The following is a 24,304-nucleotide window of genomic DNA, read 5'->3' on the forward strand; positions in this document are numbered from 1 at the left end:
TTTGGAGTCATCACAATGGTCAGAAGTGGAGCAGAGGACTCACCTGGAAATGTTAGGTTTGCCAGCACATGTGTTCGCTGTGACCAGGTCACAGGCCAGGAAATGCCCCACTGAACAGGTGCTGGATCCTGGAACAATGGACCAGACACCTTCCAAGAAAAAGAGCAGTAGGGTTAAGGCTGTGCCTTCCCCCTTGCCCCAGGTTGTGGATCAAGTCTCAGAGGAGGCTGACCTACAGGAATTGAGGGAAACTGAGCCTAGAGAGTTTGAACTTGATCAAGTTGAATTCTTGGGTTCAGGGGGACCCTCAAGGGAAGACCTGGGGAAGGACCAGTTAGACTGCCCTTCTCTTGAACCCCTCAGACAGCAGGCTGCTGCTGAGGCTGCTGGGAACGCCACAGGTACCCACAAGGTATACTGGGAAGAGGGACTCCTGTACACTGAGTCAAGAGACCCCAAGCCTGGCATGACCAGGAGGCTGGTTGTACCCTTGTCTCAGAGAGGTTTCCTACTTACCTTGGCCCATGAGATTCCCTTAGCAGGTCACTTAGGCCAGACAAAGACTTGGGACAGGCTTGTCTCACACTTTCACTGGCCTCACATGAATGAGGATACCAAGGAGTTTTGTCGCTCCTGTGTCACTTGCCAAGCCAGTGGTAATTCAGGTGGCACAACAAAGGCCCCCCCTTATACCAATGCCTGTGGTGGGGGTGCCCTTTGAAAGAGTGGGGATTGACATTGTTGGTCCAATGGAACCCCAGACAGCATCAGGGCACAGGTTTATACTGGTGGTAGTGGATCATGCCACCAGGTATCCTGAAGCTATTCCACTTAGGACCACCACAGCACCTGTGGTGGCAAGGGCCCTAGTTGGAGTGTTCTCCAGAGTGGGCTTCCCTAAGGAGGTTGTCTCTGACAGAGGTGCAAACTTCATGTCAAGCTACTTAACTGCTATGTGGAAGGAGTGTGGTGTCAATTACAAATTCACTACACCCTATCACCCACAATGCAATGGGCTTGTTGAAAGGTTCAACAGGACCCTAAAAGGGATGATTCATGGACTACCTGAAACCCTCAGGCGTAGATGGGATGTCCTGATGCCCTGCCTTCTGTTTGCTTACAGAGAGGTCCCACAAAAGGGGGTTGGCTACAGCCCTTTTGAACTTCTGTATGGGCATCCTGTAAGAGGCCCCTTGTGTTTGGTGAAGGAAGGATGGGAGAGACCTCTCAAAAAGCCTGCAACCAACATAATGGACTATGTACTTGGTCTCCGCTCCAGGATGGCTGAGTATATGGAGAAGGCATCTGAAAACCTTAAGGCCAGTCAAGAACTTCAAAAAGCTTGGCATGACCAAAAGGCTGTCCTGACTGTTTACCAGCCTGGACAGAAGATGTGGGTGTTGGAGCCAGTGGCCCCAGCAGCACTCAAAGACAAATGGTCTGGGCCCCACACACTTCTTGAGCAAAAGGGAGAGGTCACCTACCTGGTGGACCTTGGAACTCCCAGGAGTCCCCACAGGGTACTCCATGTCAACAGGCTCAAAGCATATGTCGACAGGAAGGACATGAGCTTGCTCATGGCCATAGATGAGGGACAGGAGGAAGAGAGTGACCCTCTCCCAGACCTGCTCACTCAGAATCCTGATGATGGGTCAGTAGATGGTGTTGTCTTTTGTGGCAGCCTCTCTGAACATCAGCAGAAAGACTGTAAACAGGTTCTTCAGTCTTTCAGACATATGTTCTCTCTGACACCCAGTCAGACCAATTGGTGCACCCATGAGGTTGACACTGGTGACAGCCTGCCAGTTAAGAGTAAAATCTACAGGCAGCCTGATCATGTTAGAGACTGCATAAAAACTGAAGTGCAGAAAATGTTGGAATTGGGAGTCATTGAACCCTCAGATAGCCCTTGGGCTAGTCCAGTAGTTCTAGTGCCAAAGCCTCACACCCAAGATGGTAAGAGAGAGATGAGGTTTTGCGTAGACTACAGGGGTCTCAATGCAGTCACTAAGACTGATGCCCATCCAATACCAAGGGCAGATGAACTTATAGATAGATTGGCTTCTGCCAACTACTTAAGTACATTTGACTTAACAGCTGGGTATTGGCAAATCAGGTTAGCTGAGGATGCCAAGCCCAAGACAGCATTTTCAACCCCTGGTGGGCATTATCAATTTGTGGTAATGCCCTTTAGTCTGAAAAATGCACCTGCCACCTTCCAAAGGTTGGTGAATCAAGTCCTTACTGGGCTGGATGACTTCTGTGCAGCATATCTAGATGATATTGCTGTCTTTAGCTCCACCTGGGAGGATCACCTGGTCCACCTGAGGAAAGTGTTAGAGGCTCTGCAAGCAGCAGGCCTCACTATCAAGGCCACCAAGTGCCAGATCGGGCAGACACAGGTTGTATACCTGGGCCACCTTGTAGGTGGAGGCCAGGTTCAGCCACTGGAGAGCAAAATACAGTCAATCAGGGACTGGGCTCCTCCAACCACCCAGACTCAGGTTCGAGCTTTCTTGGGCCTGACTGGATACTACAGAAAGTTTGTCAGGAACTATGGTTCCATTGTGACACCATTAAATGAACTGACAAGTAAGAAAATGCCAAAAAAGGTTCAGTGGACAGCAGGCTGTCAAAAAGCATTCGATGACCTAAAGCAGGCCATGTGCACAGCACCTATCCCTAAGAGTCCAGACTACTCCAAACCATTCATTGTCCAAACAGATGCTTCTGAGTTGGGTGTGGGAGCTGTTCTTTCTCAACTGAATTTTGATGGTCAGGATCAGCCCATTGCTTTTATAAGCAGAAGGCTGACCCCCAGAGAGAAGAATTGGTCAGCTATTGAGAGGGAGGCCTTTGCTGTGGTTTGGGCCCTGAAGAAGCTGAGGCCATACTTGTTTGGCACTCACTTCAAGATTCAGACCGACCATAAGCCCCTCTTGTGGCTAAATCAGATGAAGGGTGAAAACCCCAAACTGCTTAGGTGGTCCATTTCCCTACAGGGGATGGACTTTACAGTGGAACATAGACCTGGTACTGATCATGGCAATGCCGATGGGCTCTCCAGATATTTCCACTTAGAACAAGAAGACTCACCTGGTCGAGGTTAGCTTATTGTCCCAAAGTTTGGGGGGGGGTCATGTAGGAGAGTAGGGTCTGCAATCCTATGATCACCCAGATTTTTTGCTTTTGTTTCACTGGTTTACGACTTTCTCTGGCTGTGGGCCTGCCAATCAGACCCACAGCCTGGCTGTTCTCTTTCTAAATTACCTCATGTACCCTAGGTGCATCTACCAATTGGTACTGGGCCACCTTATCAGACCCTGTAACTCAGGGCATAGGTGTACCCAGGGCTGCAGCATGTATTATGCCACCCCTGGCTGGCCTCCTAAATTTGACACAACTGGCTGCATGACAGCTGGGGCAAAGTCGTGTAATCACCCTTTGCTGTAGGTGTAGTATACCTATACCTAACCCTAAAATGGACACACAGATTCCTATCAGTCACTCCTATGGCAGGCCTTAACAATCCTGAAGGCAGAGTGCTTGGAATCGTGTGAGATGGTGCTCTGGCATGAGCTGAGCCTGTCTGCAGCTTGCGGAATCAAGTCCTAATAGCTGTTCCATGATATCGCATACCATATACTCTTAAGTGCATTATAATCCTCGCGGTTAAATGCTATCTTTGGTATTGCTTTATCAAAACATGTCGAGTACGGTGTCATACGAATTGGAATACTAACCCCTCGCCAATTCTGGCGACGGGGTTAGCATTCCACCCTTCTAGAGGGACACGACATGTATGTAACTGTGAACCCCGGTTAAAGTTAACTGAAGCCTCAGCTCCACAAAATGGATGCTGCCACCACAGACACGAGTCTGACCTCCTGCTGCTGGGAGTCCTTCCAGCGAGGGAGGCCTGGACAAAGGGTTTCCTGTCCGGGGCGGTGCTAGCACCGTCCCAGACATGGTTTTGTGTATCCTGGGTAGGCAGGGCTTTTCAGGAAGGTGACTGCTGAGTGGCACCCCGGTGCTCACTACGCATAGGCCAGTCAGAACCAGTTCCAGGGGCACACCAGCCCCTGGCCTGGGGAAGTCCGGCAGGGGAGAGGGGTGTAACCACCCACCTCCTGGTCCCACCCATAGGCAGGACCTAGTCACCGGGTCAGCCCCCTTTTTTAGTATAAACATAGGAGCGGGCCCCCTGTTCAAATTAGATCATCTTTGGAATCAAGATACCACTTTCTTCGAAAGGACTTCACGATTTCTTCTTCAAGATTCTCCCTTGTGGCTAAGGAGTAGTCACCCTGCATCAAGCGGGCACCATCCTAAAGAACACTGCGGTCTGCTGCAAGTCCTTCATCACGAATCCGACGACCCAGCTCGACGAGACCTGGCTTCCCTGGCACCTCTGACCTCTACTCACCTCTACAGCCAAGCTGAGAACCGTGAGTGCGACGAGACCTCGAGGGACTGACGATCGCCAAGACTGCACGACATCTTTACTGCAAGCCCACCGTGTCCTCCACTGGTGAGTGCTTTGGGGTCCGAGAAGCCCCGACCCTGCGCAGCTCCAGCACCCAAGGTCAGCCTCCCTGCATCTCCACGATCTGCGTGGGGCCCTTCTGCTGTTTGCTGTGCACCGCGTTGTTTGGCTACTAGCCGGCTGGCTTGTGGCCTTCTGAACGACGCCCAACTACTTCACGACTGCTGGTCTGGTTGCTCCAGACTGGCCCTTGCTTCCTTCTTGAAGAGAGGCACCCCGGACCCTCCTGGTCCACTCCAGACGCCATTTTGAGTCCACCGCGTGGGCTTGAATTTGCCAAGGCTTTGTTGCCCAATCCTGGGTCCAGCGACGCCGACAGCTTCTATCTTCGTGGGACAGCTCGATCCTCCATCCTGGTCGCCGACAACGCCTCCTGGTCCGTGAGATCTTCGAGCTCCAGCGTCACCCACTCACCTTGTCGAGGTGGCTACCATCCGGTGCCCTCCTGGTGCCCACTGACTACTAGCTAGTAGTCTCGAACTTGGTCCCCTCTGCTTTCAGGTGTCATCTATCTTCGAGATCCAGGCTTGGATCCAACTGAACTTTCTTCACTGGTCACCGGCCAGCATCTTTTCTTCCGGCTCCTGGTCCGTCTACGAGGATTCCCGACGTCTTTTCAGACCTATGCAGCTGCAGCCCCTGGGCTAGGTAACTTCGGCATTTCGGTGCCCCAGCATAGCCTCACTATCCAAGGGTCAGAATCTACTTTCGTTTTCTCCCTACCAGGTCGGGTTCGCCCGAGAACACTAACTTTCTACTTCCTAGCTACCATAGACTTTTGTCCGCATCTCGCGTGAGAGTGCACACACTGCACCCGAGTCCCCTAGGCCTCCTAGAAGTAATCTAACGATTCCCTAGTCAAGTCCTAGCGATTCCAAAAGCTATTAGTACTGTACTTACCTGCTAGGAATTTCACATTCCACTTTTAGAGTATATGGTTTTCCGTGCCCCTCGGGCATTTGTATATACTGTGCTAACTTAAGTATTTTTGTAAGAGTTTTGGTTTGTGCTTAGTACCCTGTCCTCATAAAGAGTACAGGGCTGTTGTGATCTTTAATAAATAACTGTTTATTTTCATAACACTTGTGTGGTGTCCTTACACTTGGTGTTCAAGGGGTATATGTGTGGTAAACAGCTGGCTTAACACGCCCTCTCGAGTCTTTAGCCTTAGACTGCTCGTATCCATGCTACTAGGATAGCTGGTCTATAAGGTTGACTTACAACCAATCATCAATAAGGGTTGCTGGACTGATACATAGTGTTCACTAGAATAGTGAGCACTGCATATCAGGCCACCTTCTCACAGACACCTATAGGCTACAAAATATAATGAGGCCTAGGCCTATTTTTTTGTACCTATTAGGGTGTATTTACCTAGGTGTGTGTGTGTATATATATATATATATATATATATATATATATATATATATATATATATATATATATATATATATATATATATATATATATATATATATATATATTTAATTACAGAGGCTCCCATTCCGACGACGGGGAATTATACAAGCAATGGGAATCTATGAAAGTTCCAATACTGGAGTAATGAAAATATGCATCCTGTAACTCTGAGGTAATATGAATTTTTATGGTCAATTGTGTCCCCTATCGTAGACCCCAACGGCTCCATGTACGTGCTTCAAGTACATGTATGTTCCCTCCACTTTCAGCTATGAAGACGCAAATACATTTGCGTCCAACGTTAACATGTCCTCTTTCAGATCCACCATGAATGGGTCGGATATTCAGTTCCTAAGTGTGCCTTGCCAACGTCTTTACATGGTGCACTTTCATGTTTCACTAGCTCTGGTGAGTTAGGCCCTGATTCCTGCCATCGAACCCTTTCTGCCTTTTGTCTCTGAAAGCTGCAGTCTGCTGTTTCCTGACCCTTGACTTACTCCCTGCGCGGCGAGCGGTGCCTGGCTCGACCTGCTTGCCTGCCAAAACTGTATTCAGCCTTCAAGTTATCTGCTCCGCTCCTCGAAAATACATTCCTGTCTAGTAGTTTAGGAAAACATCCTTCCCAGCTGCAGAGCAAAGGGCCCGGCCTCTCTGTCTCCGTGCAAGTAATTTCCTGCTCCTGTTACCATGGTAGGCCCATGGCCCCCTTGCTTTACACGTAGACACGTAGTCACATATGCACGCACTAGCAGTCAGTATAGAATAGCCTCTGCCCGAGAGACCTTTCCTTCTAGATAATACAGTTCCTCAAACACAAGATATTAGATATGATTTGGGATTAGGTTGTTCTGACACCCCAGACTTCTGTCTCCTCATGTAGGGCTAAATGTCAAGTCCCCTTCACCCTCCAGTTTCACGTCAATCACACGTCATGCTGCTGCGCGCGCATCCATGCCATGTATTTCTGCTGACACTGCAGGATTCCCCTATGAATCCACCCACTTGTGACACCTCTATGTGACGTGTCTAGCACACACCTCCGTGTACGCCCTCATGCACGCCTTCTGTTACGTACATGTGTTCTTATCTCGTTTCTCTCAGCTGTTACGCCTTCTGCATCTATCACTATTGTAATGCATTGACTATATATATGATGTGCTGTTAATAAAGCATTGTACATGTCCCTATCCATTCCCTTCCTGAACCCTTGTGGTGATGGATCATGCTACCTGGTTCGAACCAATTCCTTTTTAAGGAATAAAACATTCATAAAACTCAGATGCCACGGACTCTGCCTCTTATTTTTGACTGAGTTACTCTTATTGAACTTTACCGCATAAATTAAGTATAGGTAATTTAAATTTACCACAACTCTAGGGAGGTCATTTGATCTCCTGGGTTTAAGAGTAGCAGAATATCTTGTTGGGTCACCATTCTGAAGGACTGTTTTTTGACATAGGCATTTAGAGACCTTAGGTCCAGGATCGGACCCCACTTGAGAGCATTCGTTTGGATCAAAAAAAAAAACGGGAATAAAATACTTCTCTTCTTTGGGAGTTCGGTACCGGTTCTATTGCTCCCTTTCGGAGCATTGCCAGAATCTCCCGATGCATCTGAGATAGATGTTTGACTTCTTGATACGTAGGTGTTGTGGGAGGAGGGAAGTGTAGAAATTCTAGAGTATGTCCGAATCTTATTATGTGGAGGACCCATTTGTCCGATGTTATCCTCTGCCACTGATGTAAATAGTAAGTTACTCTTCCACCCAGGGGAACATTTGGAGGGGTAGGAGCATAAGAATCCGGACACCGAAGGTGGTCATTGCCTTTTATTGCTGTCTTTACAAGGACGACCTCCTCGTTCTCTGGGAGCGGATTTAGAGCAGCTTCCAGACTGTGTCTGTCCGTATTGCTGCCGGTAGTGCTGTGATGAGGAAGAATAGGAGGTGTATCTCCCTTGTTGGTATCCACCTCTGTAAGATGGTTGTCCTCTGCCTCGGGCGCCTCAAAAGGGCACCTTCGGATACTGCAACAAACCCAAGGCCTTCGCCGTATCCGTGTCCTTCTTAATACTTTGAAGGGTTTCATCTACCAGACGCCCAAACAAATCCTCCCCGTCAAATGGCAGATCCAGAATCTTTTTTTGAACCTCCGGTCTAAAGGCAGTGGCCATGAGCTAACCCTGGTGCCATAAAACTGCTGCTCCTCCTAGGGAGCGAAAGGCTGTGGTACTTCATTTATTGATTACAGGGATGTCCTGAACTGGGCTTGCTTTACCGTCAGGTGTGAGCTGGCGGGAGCCCTGCCAGGTGGTCATGGACTGTGAGTTGGGGATCCATTGGTTGGGGCAGTGCCCATCCCCCGGTTGGGGATCGGGGACCAGTCCTGCCGCAACAGATACTTCAGTGTTTTCTTTGAGGTATGGGGTGGGGGGTTTGTTGGGAAGGGGTTTACAGACCACACTTCCATTACAGGTCCGCTACATGCTACACACATGCCACAGAGGCTCAATATTAGAGTTGAACAATGATGCAAACCCCTATGGTTAGAATGCCCTATGGTGGGCAAGGGACGCAGGGTGATCTCCGTATCCTAAGTTAGAATATACGAGGGGTCCTAGACAAGATTAAGTGGGGGCCATACTCCAACACGCGAAGAGGGCGAAGGCTGATATTCTTATGTTACAGGAGACACATCTCATGGGCACGAAGGCCCTTTGCCTGCAGAGCTATCGGTTTCAACAGGTTTTTCATGCTGGCTTTATGAGAGGGTCCTGAGGCGTGACTATACTGTTACATCGAAGGGTCCCATACACGCATGAGCAGCAGTGGACCAACATGCAGGGGCACTACTTGTTTATCTGGGTTAGGGTCGGGGAGGACCCCCTGATTTTAGGTAGTGTATATGCCCCTCCCCCTTTGCAGTGGAATTTAATTGTGCAGCTGCAATCGCTATGGGCCGATATGCCCAATGTGCTATCTGTGGTGGGTGGGGACTGGAATGATATGAACACGGCTCAGGATAGGACAGGGGGTGGAGATGGTCATAGGAGCGATCTTCCTACAAAACTACACTCTCTGGTGATAGGAATAGACTGGATTGACACATGGCAGCGTGCTCATGGCGCGGTTCGGGGATACACTTACCTCTCAGCAGTCCACAAATCCTTCTCTAAACACAGGATTATATTTTTGCTCCCCGGGCAATGGCTAATAGGGTGGCGGCGGAGATTCTGCCAAGGGGTCTCTTGGACCACACCCCAGTGCTCATAGAGCTGGATACCGGCAGGGGAAGGCAGCCGTTTTGATGGAGTCTGGCAGGGTGGAACCTCCAGAATGCAAAATATACCGCCCATATGGGTGAATCTATTGCCCCACGCACCTCCAGACCATCATCTCAATTCTGAAATTCCAAATGGCCCTCAACATCTGACTGTTTAAATAAGGCACCGGGGCCTGCAAGCACCTGGATACCCTGTTGGGTGATTATATGGACATTATCAATCCTGATTGATTGATTGAAAACAGGACAGCTACAATTGCTGTTGGATGTTTTGATCACCACTAGCCTCAAAATATTTTCAACCTTTTCTTCAATGGCTTTCGGCCTAGCTTCCAGAACACAATAAAGATATTGCTTTATAATCTGTCCTGGATGTTCTGCCAACGGTAATAACAGTCCCACCAAATCTATGCTTACTCTTTAGAATGGGGTTCCAATAAAAAGGGATTTGTTGAAGGGGGTGGCTTTAGGAGGTCTGTGAGGGCTAACCAACTGGCAGGAGCAACAATTCTTACAGTACTTTATATGTGCTAACTTCCCAGGCCAGTAGAGTGTTCGGAAAACATTCTTTTTGCATGCAGTCTCTTATGGTCTGAAATGCCCTCCTAGTAAATGTGTGGATCCCAAAAAAAAAAAATCTGTAATCGAAGTTCTTTGGTACTAGTAATTGTACTGGAGCAGTCATCTGAACATTATGGTAAAGTAGCCCTTCCCTTATAACAAACTGAGATCCTACCTTGTGATCAGTTTCTTCTTGTTTAGCTTGATTGTTTTTTTGTTTTTTAAATAGGGGTTCAATCTTTGGGGCATACTCACTATCGATATCCTACAACAAACCAAGCAAGGACTAATGAGGTCCTTTATTCTCGGACCTGCTTATCTTCCAATTTACAGGTTTTTGCAGGTACCACTAACTAGTTCTTCTTGGGCAAATGGAAGATCCCACTGTGTTGATGTATAGGTAAGGCGAGTGGACAGAAATGTATCAAATTGAGAAGCGTCTGTCCCAATTATCATATCCTTCGGTAAGTTAGGGATCACTCAAATCTGTCATTCCATGCAAGAGTTATCCAGTGGCCAATTTAGCCAAGGGGTGCTTTTCAGTATCCCCATCTATATATTTGTTATTTTCTAGGGGGATTATATGGTCAGGCGTCCTGAACTAAAGATTGACAGCAGCCGGTGTCTAGTACTGCTTTAAGTGAATATCCATCAGCCCAAACTTGAACGTATTATAGATGCTGAGAGTTTTTCCCAAAACAAACTAGATGGATACAAAACTCACATCCATGGGCTCTTCTCAATATTTTTCTCTTTATGAGGAAAAGGCCTATATGCTCCAAACTCCTGCAGTCAAAACCCTAAGGGCTGTTAATCAGTGCAGAGGCATGGGGGGAGTTCTTCACTTTTCCAAACAAGGCTACTTCAAAGAAAGAATCCATTGCTACATTCCTTGAAAACATCACTTCCATCACATAATTCACTGTATCATAGGATCAAAATATCTTTTGTTGGTTTAAAAAAAGCTATTAAAACTAGCAAAACTGAAAACATATACTTACATAAAGATTTACTTCCCTCTCTTCACATTCACATTTAGAATCCTCATCCAGAGCTGTGAGTTTAGCGGCTTGCTCTTCTAATCTACTGTCCATGGATACCCGAGAGAATCCCATGAAAAAGAATGCATAGTTATTTACCTGCAATCCCAGTTTTCGGTCTTGTGTATTTTCTCTGAATCCATAAACAACCCAATATCGTCATAGAATTTTGCAAATGCCTTGACGAAGTCTAAAAGATTATCCTTCCACTGTAGTTCCTTGAAATAGAACTGTGCCAAATTAGTACTATATCTGATCAGCCTATTACAGGCTTATTTTTCTCTGTACTTCAAGTGTTAAAAAGGGACTATTTCAGAGGTGCTTTCAGTCATACATTATATTCCTAATTTGGCTAATTGGAAATGATTATGAAAACCAAAAAAGAAATGCAAATTATTTTTTTACTTCTAAATCATTTGAAATAATGGTGCTCTGCGGTTCTCAAAAGTGCACAGAGATTTTAGGCTGATTATACATATTTGAGAGAATCCAGAGAGGACTGATGACTTGTAAATAACATTTCAAGACTTGTGTGATACTGATCGCATGTAGTGATCTTTCTGCTGCCGTTCTGGGCTATGGAGAAGTAAATACAAAATACTTTCTCACAAAGATGAAACAATGAGGGTAACATCGGAACAAATGCAGATCTTCGTTGATATTAACACGGTCCTATAAAAATTTGAGGCATACGTAAGAAGTCAGAATTCATATTACCTGTCTCTGCTCAGGCACATTGCTTCGTGACATCTGTTGCATGTACTGGAATATCTGAGGCCATTTATCTAGAGTCTCATTCTTCAGCATGACTGAAGAGAGCTGAGCTAGAGCATGACGGACCTTGTGCCTAGAGGTACAGAAGAGAGGGTCCAAAACAAAGGTCATTGAAGAATGTAGCAACTAGTGGACTCTCCATATTTATATTTGGAAAGCCAGTCAAGGTTCAAATACACATAGAACTGCACATTTCTAGTTAATATAAACCACAAAATAGAATACAATTATCATATTAACGGCTGTCCAAAAACAGGCCAGATTATGAACGTGAGAAATTGCGTTATTGGTTGAGGAAGTGTAGCCCTTCTCAAGCAAGAACTAAAATTTCTTTCAGGGTGTAACACAAAAAGACACAAAATTAATATGTGCTTAACTCTCTGGTACCTTAGCACAAATTAGACAAGCTCAACAAAGGCAATATGTAAAGTTGTTATGCAGCACACAAACAGTAATAAAGTGAACACAACACAAGAAAGATCCCACACCAATTTTGAGAAATAGAGTAAAATGTATTAAAATAAGAACGCAACAAAAATACAATCGGGAAAACCAGACATATGCAGTTTAAAACATTTTCAGAATTGTACCTTAAAATCCGACATTACAATTAAAGAAGGTTTTAAATTACAATTCCTCAGATTATAAAGCACATATGTCCCTACATACTTCCTATCAAGAGTGATTAATTATTAAATATAATAAGGTAACCCAATGTTATCCTATGAGAGAGATAGGCCTTGCAGAAGTAAAACATGAATGAGAGTTTTTCACTACTAGGAAATGTAAAACTTTAAAGTAAATGTTCAACTTGTGAAATCCAATGCTTCCTGCCATAAGGGCTATTTAGGGCTTATCCTGGGGTGACATGTATTAAAAAGAAAGGGAGAGAGAGAGAAAGACTGTTTATTTAGACCTTAGTCTTTAAAACCAAATCAAATAAAATTCAGGATATTATACATAATTAGTTATTAGTAAAACAGTGTACAACTTTTGTTAAAATCTTAAAAAAGGTATAAAACATACAGAACATTCTACTTAAAATCCGAATCATCTTAGACTTTTAAAGTCTGGGCTGTTCATTATCTTCAGCAGTCCACCATTGCTGTAAGGAGATTAAAAGGTACTAAAACCCATTGGACTTGTCCTGCCTAAGTTACTCTTCTTCTTTTATTGTATACAGGGTAACTGGGGTTTCTCACTACACATCTTTGAGCTTTCCCCTGACCATTTGATTAATTTCCTTCAGGTAATAACCCAGAGCTATAGCTATTTCTAGATATTCCATTCTTAGCACTAAATTGATTGCTTGGGCTCTCGCTCTTGTGTTATATTTTCTGCATATGGGTCGCAGAATCAGTTTTCTCTCTTAAACATACCTGAGACAGTCAAGAAGATTGTGCATTATCACACACTTAGACCCCATACCGCACTTGCAAAAACCATCTGGGTACATCATTTCTACCGTGACTTTCTCCTCCACTCGCCAGGGGATAATGCCAATTCTCATTTTTAAAATATCCCACCTAAATCCATAGTTCGGGAGTGCTTCTAGGTATGGATATCCTATATCGGTTTCCCACACTTCTATCATGTTTTTTACCGAATTTTTGTTTCTTAGATAACCTAGGTCCTGTGACCTTGAGTGCTCCCTTCCTTTTTGTCTAAGTGTCACTTTTGTAAAGACTGCTTCTTTGGGTTGTACCCACATCTAGGCAACAAATTGTCTCTTATCTTCTTTTTTGCCTCAGCTGCCCATCTTAGATTGCTATGTTGTATTTCCCCACTACACCAGTGTGACACCTTTTGCGCTTCCTTAGAGATTGCCGTTTCCAAAATCTAGCCACAGCCATTCTGGTCTGGGTATTCCACCCTATCAGTCCTGTTTTGAGTCTAATTGCCTGTAGCATGGCTGACTTTGGCAAGGACAGTAGCGTTTTTACCGCTTTACCTTCCTCCCGATTCGAATCCCCTTTACCACTAAGGAATAGGACCTCTGCCCCATATAATACTTGTGGGGGGACCATGGCTGAAAAAGCTTTTATCATGGGTTTATGTGACATATCTCTGTAGGTTTAATTAAATTTTTTCAACCCACAAATAGAGGAAGAAGCTTTTGCATTTTGGTTTTCTACATGTTTGTTCCATTTTAAGGATGATTCGAACCATAGGCCCAGATATTTATATTCTTTTACTGTTTCTAATTTAGTTTTATCTAGATACTAGCAAAAGCTCTTTGGCTTTTAACCAAAGCACATAACCTTTGTTTTGTCCATATTTACTATTAGCAGTTTACTCTTGCAGTATTCGTTAAAAGCATTTAATTTCCTCTGTAGCCCCAGCTGTGTCTGGTCAGTGATAACGAGATCGTCTGCATACAATAAGCATGATACTTTCTTACCACTCATTCTGGGGCTAGCACTCTTCTCCACCTCCAATGCTACCGGCAAGTCTGCTAGGAAGATTGAAAAGAGTAGAGGAGCTAACACGCAGCCCTGTCGGAGTCCATTGTCTATTGCTATTTTCCTTGTGAGTGCCCCCTGTGTATCTTTTACTACTTGGGCCCAGTTTCCTCTATGTAATTCTTTTAATATCGCTAATAGGTCAGTTGGGATATTATATTTAATCAGGCACTCCCAAAGTTTCCGGCGATCCACTTAGTCGATGGCAGCCTGGAAGTCGACAAAACAACTTTCCCCTTTGCTCTATCGACTTCCGGGCCAGCGCCCAAAGGGCATAACAGTGGTCCATTGTGGAATGGCCTTCCTTAAATCCTCCCTGTTCCACTGGGATAATTCGATTTGTCTCTACCCAGTTTTTTAATTTGCCTAGTACTATTTTGGCGAAGACCTTCTCCCCAATGTCAAGTAAATTGATTAGCCTATAGTTTAGGACTATGCATATCCCCTTTCTTATGTATGGGCCGCATTATGGCCCCTTTCCAGGTATCGGGGAATCTCCCGGTTTCTAGTATTTTTTGAAACATGTCCGCGAATGCAAATGCTACTTACCAGTATGAATCTGTTCTTGGCATGTAGGGCTGCTGACATTCATATCTGTGCATAGATCGCCGCCTAGTGTTGGGTCCGGATGATTGCACATTGTTGTCCTGGAAGAGTCTTCGAAGTATCACGAGATAGGTGGCTCCTCCCCTGGACTACAGTGCGCATGGGCATCGACTCCATCCCCAGATTGTTTTTAGCCATTGTGGCCAAGATGGAGTGAAACTCAGTGAAAGATGACCATGCCATGAAATGATATGTGAACACGGCAGCTGCTACAGGCGCCGGGGAGGAGGGCGGGCGATATGAATGTCAGCAGCCCTACATGCCAAGAACAGATGCATACTGGTAAGTAGCATTTGCAGTTCGAGGCATGTGGGCTGCTGAATTCATATCTGTGCATAGAATACATAGCAGTCCCTCCATTAGCGGCGGCCGCCCGTGCCAGCTTCAGCAGTTTGGAAAAGTGTCTTGAGAACAGCCTGTCCTACAGCTGCCTGCTGTTTGGAGTGCACGTCTACACAGTAATGCTTAGTAAATGTGTGTGTGGTAGACCATGTGGCTGCTCTACATATGTCCTCTAAGGGAATGTTTCCAAGGAAAGCCATAGAGGCCCCCAACTTTCTGGTGGAGTGGGCTCTAGGTGGAATGGTAAGAGTGCGTTTTGCCTTTGCATAGCAGATTTGAATACATTTTACGATCCACCTAGCAATACCAGCCTTGGAAATAGGGTTACCTTTGTGATGTGGCGCAAAGGCAACAAAAAGCTGCTTAGTCTTTCTAAAATCCTTGGTCCTATCAATGTAATACATTAGGGCCCGTTTAACGTCAAGTGTATGGAGCATCCGCTCCGCCAGTGACTCTGGATTTTGAAAGAACACCGGCAACTCAATGGCTTGGTTGATGTGGAACTGAGACACAACCTTGGGTAGAAATTTTGGGTTAGTGCGGAGCACTACCCTGTTTGAATGAACTTGGAAGAAAGGCTCTTGGATTGTGAGGGCTTGCAGTTCACTAACCCTCCGTAGCGATGTAATTGCTACAAGGAAAGCCACTTTCCATGTCAAGAACTGAATCTCGCAGGAATGTAGTGGCTCAAAGGGAGGACCCATCAGTCTTGTAAGAACCACATTGAGGTTCCATTCAGGAGCTGGTGGAGTCCGTGGCGGAATGACTCTTTTGAGGCCTTCCAGAAAAGCTTTGATGGCAGGCACTTTGAAAAGTGAAAGGTGCTGTCTATTTTGGAGGTATGCGGCCATCGCAGACAGGTGAATGCGAATGGAAGTATATGCCAGATTACACTTGTATAGATGGAACAGGTAACAGATGATGTTCTGAATAGAAGCATCTAGTGGATCAATGTTGTGGTTTGCGCAATAGATGACAAACCGTTTCCATTTTGCCGCATAACATGCTCTAGTAGTGGGCTTCCTAGCCTCCCGAATGATGTCCATACAATTGGGAGGAAGGTTAAGGTAGCCAAACTCTAGGACTTCAGGAGCCAGATCGCCAGGTTGAGCTGTTGCGGATCTGGGTGCTGAATGTCGCCATGGCTCTGCGTCAGAAGGCTGGGTGTGAGATGAAGCGTTTGATGCGGTACCACGGAAAGTTCCAGAAACGTGGTGTACCATGGTTGGCGAGCCCACGTTGGAGCAACTAGGATGAGAGTTATCGAGTGCTGCCTGAGCTTGCACGCCACCAGTGGTATCAGAGGTGCTGGGGGAAAAGCGTACGCAAATCTGCCTGACCAGTTCATCCATATCGCATTGCCTTGCGATTGCGGGTGTGGGAACCTGGCGGCGAACCTTTGGCATTTTGCGTTCTCCCTTGTGGCGAACAGGTCGATCTCTGGATGACCCCACCTTTGGAAGTACGGTTGGAGTACTGATGGATGTATCTCCCACTCGTGCATTTGATGGCTGTGCCTGCTGAGCAGGTCCGCCATTTGATTGTCCTTGCCTGGGAGATGTTCTGCCATGAGGAAAATGTTCCTCTGAATGGCCCACTTCCACATGCTCCGAGCCAGATGAGACAGCTGCGGAGAGTGTGTGCCCCCCTGCTTCTGAATGTAGTACATGGCCGTCATGTTGTCCGTCCGGATCAACACGACCTTGTTGCACAGATGTACTTTGAATGCCTTCAAGGCCATGAAGATCGCCATCAGTTCCAGAACATTGATGTGCATCTTCTTTTGCTGTAGCGTCCATAGTCCCTGCACTGTGTATTGGAGTACATGCGCTCCCCATCCCTGGAGAGAAGCGTCCGTTGTCAGGATAATCTGCGGCACAGGCTCTTAAAAACGGTCGGCCCTTGCAAAGGTTTTGTGGATTCCACCAATGCAGAGAGTTGTATGCCCGACCGCTCACAAACACTAGGTCTTTTAACTGCCTGAGCCTGAGTCCACTGACGTGCTAAGCACTCCTGAAGCGGACACATATGTAGTCTCGCATGTGGGACTATGGAGATGCAGGAGGCCATCATGCCTATCAACTGCATGAACACTCTTGCCGGAAGCAAGTGTTGAGGTCTGAATCTTTGGATCAGCGATTGAATGCTGTTGACTCTCACTGAATTCGGCTGCGCCGTGGCCGCCAGAGTATTGATTGTCGCACCCAGATACTGCCGTATGTGGGCGGGCTGGAGATGGGATATTGGGTAATTCAGTGAGAACCCCAGATCGTGCAGAAGGTGAATGGTGTGGGACACGTGGGCGGCGCACTGCTGGTCCGACTTCCCTTGTATGAGCCAGTCGTCCAGATAGGGGTAGACGTGGATGTTTTGACGTCTTAGATGCGCCGCCACCGTTGCCAGGCACTTTGTGAAAACCCTGGGCGCCGTGGTGACCCCGAAAGGCAAAACCTTGAACTGGTAGTGCTGGTTTTGAATGGTGAACCGGAGGTACTTTCTGTGTGAAGGATACAGTGGAATGTGGAAGTACGCATCCTTTAGGTCCAGAGTTGCTAGGAAGTCCCCTTGCTGAAGCAATGGGAGAACTTGCTGCAGCGTGAGCATATGGAAATGTTCTGACAGATTGTAAAAGTTGAGCGGTCTGAGGTCTAGGATGGGCCTGAGGGATCCGTCCTTCTTTGGAATCAGAAAGTACAGGGAGTAAACTCCCGTACCTCTTTCCTGCAGGGGCACGAGCTCTATTGCCCCTTTTTGCAGCATGACGTTGACTTCTTGCTGCAACAAGTGCTCGCCGGACATAGGACGGTTCTTTGGGGGTATGTTGGGTGGAGTGGATGTGAGCTCCAGACAATAACCGTATTGGATAAGAGATCTGACCCACCTGTCCGTGGTGATGGACCTCCACACGGGCAGGAACTGCTGGAGTCTCCCCCCGACCGGTGTTGTGTGGTCGGGGGCAGTGACAAGGCGTCACTGTTTGTTGGCGGTGGAGGACCTGGAGCTGTTATTTCCACGTCCTCTGCCCTTGACGTTGTTGCCACGGTATCCACCCCGACCCTTGTTGGAATAGGAAGGTTGGGTGTTACTTTGTAGAATTGTGTTGACTGTGCCAGTTGACCCCTCGAGGTGCCTCTATTATTGGAGCGACGAAAAGAACCACCCCGAAACTGCTGGGACTGCAAGGCGCCCATAGACTTTGCAGTGTCGGTGTCCTTTTTCATTTTCTCGAGGGTGGTATCAACCTCTGGGCCAAACAGGTGGTCTGGGTTGACAGTCTGGTTCAAGATGGTAGTCTGAATGTCTGGCTTGAAACCGGATATCCTGAGCCATGCATGCCTACGAAGTAGAACGCTAATGTTAATTGCTCGTGAGGCGGTGTCAGCCACGTCCAGAGCGCACTTAATTGAAGCATTGGTGATAAGCTTCCACTCCTGTATCAACATCTCTGCTGCTTCCTTATACTGATCGGGTAAGTGCTGTAAAAGGGTCTCTAGAGTGTCATAGTGTGCCCTGTCATATCGCGCCAGTAGCGCCTGTGTGTTGGATATGCGCCATATGTTGGCTGCCTGCGCAGCCACCCTTTTCCCCGAAGCCTCAAAAACTTTGGATTCCTTATCTGGGGGAGGAGCATCACCCGTAGTTTGAGAGTTGGCTCGTTTGCGTGCATTGGAGACAACCAGGGAGTCCAGAGGCAACTGTCCTTTGATGTAAGTAGGATCAGTGGGCGCTGCCTTGTACTTTTTATCAATACGTGGGTTGATGACTCTTGCTCGGGTGGGCTCCTTGAAGACTTCTGCCGCATGTTTCAACACCCCTTTTAGCATTGGTAAAGTTAACAGTTTTTTCAGAGACTGAAAAGGTGTCAAAGAGGAAGTCGACGTCCACTGGGTCAGCATGGAGATAGACGTCATGATTGGCTGCCGCCCTTTCAAGGAGTGCATTGAAAGCTGCAGAGTCTTCTGTTAGGGAAGTCTTGGCTGAAAAAAGCTGAGGCTCCTGCCCTGATTGCGGGTCTCCAGGATCGCCACCAGCAGACCATGGCTCAGTCACATCTTCTGGGTCTGAGTAGACTGGATAGGTATACTCATCCTCGTCGTTGCTGTCACCCTCCTCCACATGGGAATGAGTGGGCGAGAGTTCATGTGCCTGTGGTGATACAGGCTCCATAGAGGCAGAAGCACCAGCAGAGTCCATCTTTTCCTTAAGTGGAATTTGGTAATGCTCCAATTGTGGTTCAGGGGTGATTTTTCTCTTAAGGAGAGAGAGCTTGCCTGTGTTGGCGTCGATCACCTCCTGACGCTCCTCTTCTGCTAGCGGTCGATGCCGCAGGCTTGGGACCACTAGCGATGCCTTCGGCGTCGAAGATATCTTCACGGGTACTCCGGCCGCAGGTTTTGGTGTGAAAGCCTTCGGCGCCGTTTTCGGCGGCCGCGTGAACAGAATAGGCGCTGGCGTCTTCGCCCGTTTCTGAAGAGGCATGGGCGGCACAGGGTCCTTCGGCTCGACTGCTGCGGCCCCCTCTCTAATACGTTGAAGGGACTCAGTAACCTTCTTTGTGAACGAGGCGGAGGGACGCACCGGCTCGAGCGAGTCTTCTGAAGCTGGTTTCGGGACGGCGACCAATGACGCGGTCTTCGGAGCCGACGTCGTTGCCCCCTTGGCCTTGTCGAGTGGAAGCGAGGCAGTGAGAGACTTGGGGTCGTCCTGCCGCTTCTTCGTGTCGAGACTGGCCTTCTTATGGTCGGCGGCCTTCGTGGGATTGAGGCGACCCTTGTGTGTCGACCGTCTTCGGCGCCGATGCAGCTGCGTCTGTCTTTTTAACCTTCGGCTTCGATACAGTAGCCTTCGGGTCGGCCATTTTGGCGTGGCTCTTGAGTTCGACGGCCATCTTGGCCATCTTCGACCCAACCAGCGCGACTAGCGCTTTCGGTTTCGATACGCTTGGCGTTGAGACCGATGGTTTCACTTTCGGTTTCTGTACCGTGAGTGGTGCCGTATCAATGTCCGTGGCCGGGCCGGATGGCGGAGCCGTAGGACGGGAATCAAGGCTTTGGGTAAGGCCCGAAGGCGATCCCTCGACCTGAGCCTTAGAATGTTGGCCGGCCCCGGAGTCAGTCTGAGGAAGCTCCTCGTCCGAGCTATCCTCCACGGTGGCAAGGGCCCCGTCGTCGTCTCCTACCTCCTCGACGACTTCATCGAAATCCTCATCTTCCGCGTCGTAGTCGTCCTCGACCTCCGACGCCGGGTTAGATCCTGTGATCTCTTGGATAGTGTCGTCGCCGGCATCCTCTGCGTCGAAGATGTCCGTAGGAGGTGGTGCAGATCGCTGGGCCTCCAGGCGCGCAGCTCGACGGAGCTTGAGTGTCTTCTTTGACCGGAACTTGGAGCAGGCCATACACTTGGCCTCGTCGTGGTCCGGAGACAAACACTTGTTGCACACCGGGTGTACGTCGATATGCGGATACTTCGAGGCACACACCGGGCACCGTTTAAATGGACTACGTTCCATGATGAAAGTAGGTTGGAGCGTCATGTAGGCCCGTCCGCGCTGAAAGCACGCAGAAGGGCAGTGCTGGTTCGGAGCCGAGGAAATACAACCCGAACGATAGACAATACCAACGCAAGTCCTAAAGACCTTTTGGTCTCGAGCAAAGTTAGTTAAACAACTAGCGATTCCGACAGAGGGAACCGAAACACATCCGAACCCAATGGCGGAAAAAAACAATCTGGGGATGGAGTCGATGCCCATGCGCACTGTAGTCCAGGGGAGGAGCCACCTATCTCGTGATACTTCGAAGACTCTTCCAGGACAACAATGTGCAATCATCCGGACCCAACACTAGGCGGCGATCTATGCACAGATATGAATTCAGCAGCCCACATGCCTCGAACAAATTTTGCCCACCAGTCTGGTTGTGTTTTGATTATCAGTGCCGGGAGGTTATCAGGGCCTGCCGCTCTCGTAAGGTTTAAACTCTATCGTTTTTCTAACCTCATCGACAGAAAACTCAGGTTTCATACCTACTACCAGACCGCTCCAATCTGTGTACAGGTTCTCTTCCTGATCTGTTTTTGCGCTATACAGGTCCTGTAAATATTCCTCCCAGGCCGCCTCCTCAACAATGCAGTTCATTGCCCCTTTGTGGCCTTCTGCTGCTGAATTCACTAGTTGCCAGTACTGGCGTAGGTTCCTTGTTTCAATCGTCTCTAGAAGTTTTACCCAACATCCTTCTTTAAATTCTCTTTTTACCCTCCTTGTTAACATGTTGTACTCTCTTTTTAGGGCCACTAAGTCCTTTCCACTGGCCTGATTCCCATTTCGGGCAAACCGGCGGGCCATTCTCCTGACTTCTCTTTTCTTCTCCAGACATTCTTTTGTAAGCCAGCCTGTTAGTTTACCTATTTTTCTATTACTTACTTTGGTTTTATTATTTCCCCCATTACCATCTCTTAATCCTTTGCAAAGTATTTGGACAACCTCCTCGATTTTTCTTACATTCCAGTCAAGGGTTTGTCCACTTACTATTTGTAGATCTAGAAAAAGAAAGGTTCAGGCCTGGAGAAAGGTGTATTTGGCCAGGCCAAATTGGCAGTTTACAACTACATACACAGGCTGCATTGGCAGGACTGAGAGATGTGTAAAAGGCTCCTTAAGTGGGTGGCAAAATTAGCACTGCTGGTCCACTAGTAGCCTTTAATTTACAGGTCCTGGTTACACAAAGTACTGCTGTACTTGGTGTGAGAAGTTGGCCTGATACAAAGTGCTCACTAGAATAGTGAACATTATATATCAGTCCAAACAACCCTTATTGATGATTGGTTGTAAGTCAACCTTATAGACCAGCTATCCTAGTAGCATGGATATGAGCAGTCTTCGGGCTAAACTCTAGAGGGCGTGTTAAGCCAGCTGTTATACCATCACATATACCCCTTGAACACCAAGTGAAAGGACACCACACAAGTGTTATGAAAATAAACAGTGTATTTATTTAGATCACAACAGCCCTGTACTCTTTATGAGGACAGGGTACTAAGCACACAACAAAACTCTTACGAAAATACATTAAGTTGCACAATTTACACAAATGACCGAGGGGCATGAAAAACCATATACTACAAAAGTGGAATGCGAAATTACTAGCAGGTAAGTACTGGACTAATAGGCTTTGGAATCGCTAGGACTACGTTACTGAACCTTCAGATTACTAGTAGGAGGCCTAGGGGACTCGGGTGCAGAGTGTGCACTCTCACGCGGGATGCGGGACAAAGTCTATGTCTATAGACAAAGTCTATAGACAAAGTCTATGGTTTTTCGTGCCCCTCGGGCATTTGTGTAAATTGTGCGACTTTGAGTGTTTTCATAAGAGCTTTGTATTGTGCTTAGCGCCCTGTCCTCATAAAGAGTCCAGGGCTGTTGTGTTCTAAATAAATATACTTTATTTTCATAACAACTTGTGTGGTGTCCTTTCACTTGGTGTTCAAGGGGTATATGTGATGGTATAACAGCTGGCTTAACACGCCCTCTAGAGTTTAGCCTAAAGACTGCTCTTGTCCATGCTACTAGGATAGCTGGTCTAACGGTTGACTTACAACCAATCATCAATAAGGGTCGTTTGGAATGATACACAGTGATCACTAGAATAGTGAGCACTACATATCAGGCCAACTTCTCACACCACCCACATGTCCCACACCATTCACCTTCTTCACGATCTGGGATTCTCACTGAATTACCCAAAGTCCCACCTGCAACCCGCCCACATACGGCAGTATCTGGGTGCGACGATAAACACTCTAGCAGCCACAGCACAGCCAAATTCAGTGAGGGTCAACAGCATTCAATCGCTGATACAAAGATTCAGACCTCAACACTCGCTTCCAGCGCGAGTGTTCATGCAGTTGATCGGCATGATGGCCTCTGCATCTCCATAGTCCCGCACGCGAGACTACATATGCGTCCGCTTCAGGAGTGCTTAGCACGTCAGTGGACTCAGGCTCACGGACAGTTAAAAGACCTAGTGTTGGTGAGCGGTCGGGCATACAACTCTGCATTGGTGGAATCCACAAAACCTTTGCAAGGGACGACCGTTCCAGGAGCCTGTGCCACAGATCATCCTGACGACGGACGCTTCTCTCCAGGGATGGGGAGCTCATGTACTCCATTACACTGTGCAGGGACTATGGACACCACAGCAAAGGAAGATGCACATCAATGTTCTGGAACTGATGGCGATCTTCATGGCACTAAAAGCCTTCAGAGTACATCTGTGCAGCAAGGTCGTGTTGATCCGGACGGACAACATGACGGCCATGTACTACATTCAGAAGCAGGGAGGAACACACTCTCCACAGCTGTCTCATCTGGCTCAGAGCATGTGGAAGTGGGCCATTCAGAGAAACATCTTCCTCATGGCAGAACACCTCCCAGGCAAAGACAATCAGATGGCCGACCTGCTCAGCAGGTACAGCCACAAAAATGCACGAGTGGGAGATACATCCATCGGTACTCCACCCGTACTTCCAAATGTGGGGTCATCCAGAGATAGACCTGTTCGCCACAAAGGAGAACGCAAAATGCCGAAGCTTTGCCACCAGGTTTCCACACCCACAGTCGCAAGGCAATGCGATATGGATGAACTGGTCAGGCAAATTTGCATACGCTTTTCCCCCAGCACCTCTAATACCGCTGGTGGCATGCAAGCTGAAGCAGCACTCGATGACTCATCCTGGTTGCTCCAAGGTGGGCTCGCCAACCATGGTACACCACATTTCTGGAACTGTCCGTGGTACCGCATCAAAGGCTGCGCCTCACACCCAGGCTTTTGACGCAGAGCCATGGCGACATTCAGCATCCAGATCTGCAACAGCTCAACCTGGCGATCTGGCTCCTGAGGTCTTAGAGTTTGGCTACCTCAACTTACCTCCTGACTGTATGGACATCATCCGGGAGGCAAGGAAGCCCACCACTAGAGCATGCTATGCGGCGAAGTGGAAGCGGTGTGTCATTTATTGTGCAGGCCACAACATTAACCCGCTGGATGCATCTATTCAAATTCATTCTAACAGGGTGGTGCTTCGCACTAACCCTAAATTCCTTCCTAAGGTAGTGTCTCAGTTCCATATCAACCAGACTGTAGAACTACCTGTGTTCCTCCAAAATCCAGAGTCACTGGCGGAGAGAATGCTGCACACACTGGACGTCAAAAGGGCCCTAATGTATTACATTGATAGGACCAAGGATTTTAGGAAGACTAAACAACTCTTTGTTGCCTT

The 24,304-nt window shown here is 47.5% G+C and overlaps 1 protein-coding gene across 1 annotated transcript in view; it reads right to left on the minus strand.

Annotated features, from left to right (window-relative positions):
• The window catches only part of IPO4 (importin 4), a 2,281,504-nt gene that overhangs the window by 1,848,281 nt on the left and 408,919 nt on the right, over positions 1 to 24,304 (minus strand). The window contains exon 5 of the mRNA XM_086923725.1: positions 11,565 to 11,694. Coding sequence (XP_086779851.1) covers positions 11,565 to 11,694 — 130 coding nt within the window. The remainder of the gene's footprint in view (positions 1 to 11,564; positions 11,695 to 24,304) is intronic.

Source organism: Lissotriton vulgaris, chromosome 5 (genome assembly GCF_964263255.1).
Source record: "Lissotriton vulgaris chromosome 5, aLisVul1.2, whole genome shotgun sequence".
In the NCBI taxonomy this organism is placed as follows: domain Eukaryota; kingdom Metazoa; phylum Chordata; class Amphibia; order Caudata; family Salamandridae; genus Lissotriton; species Lissotriton vulgaris.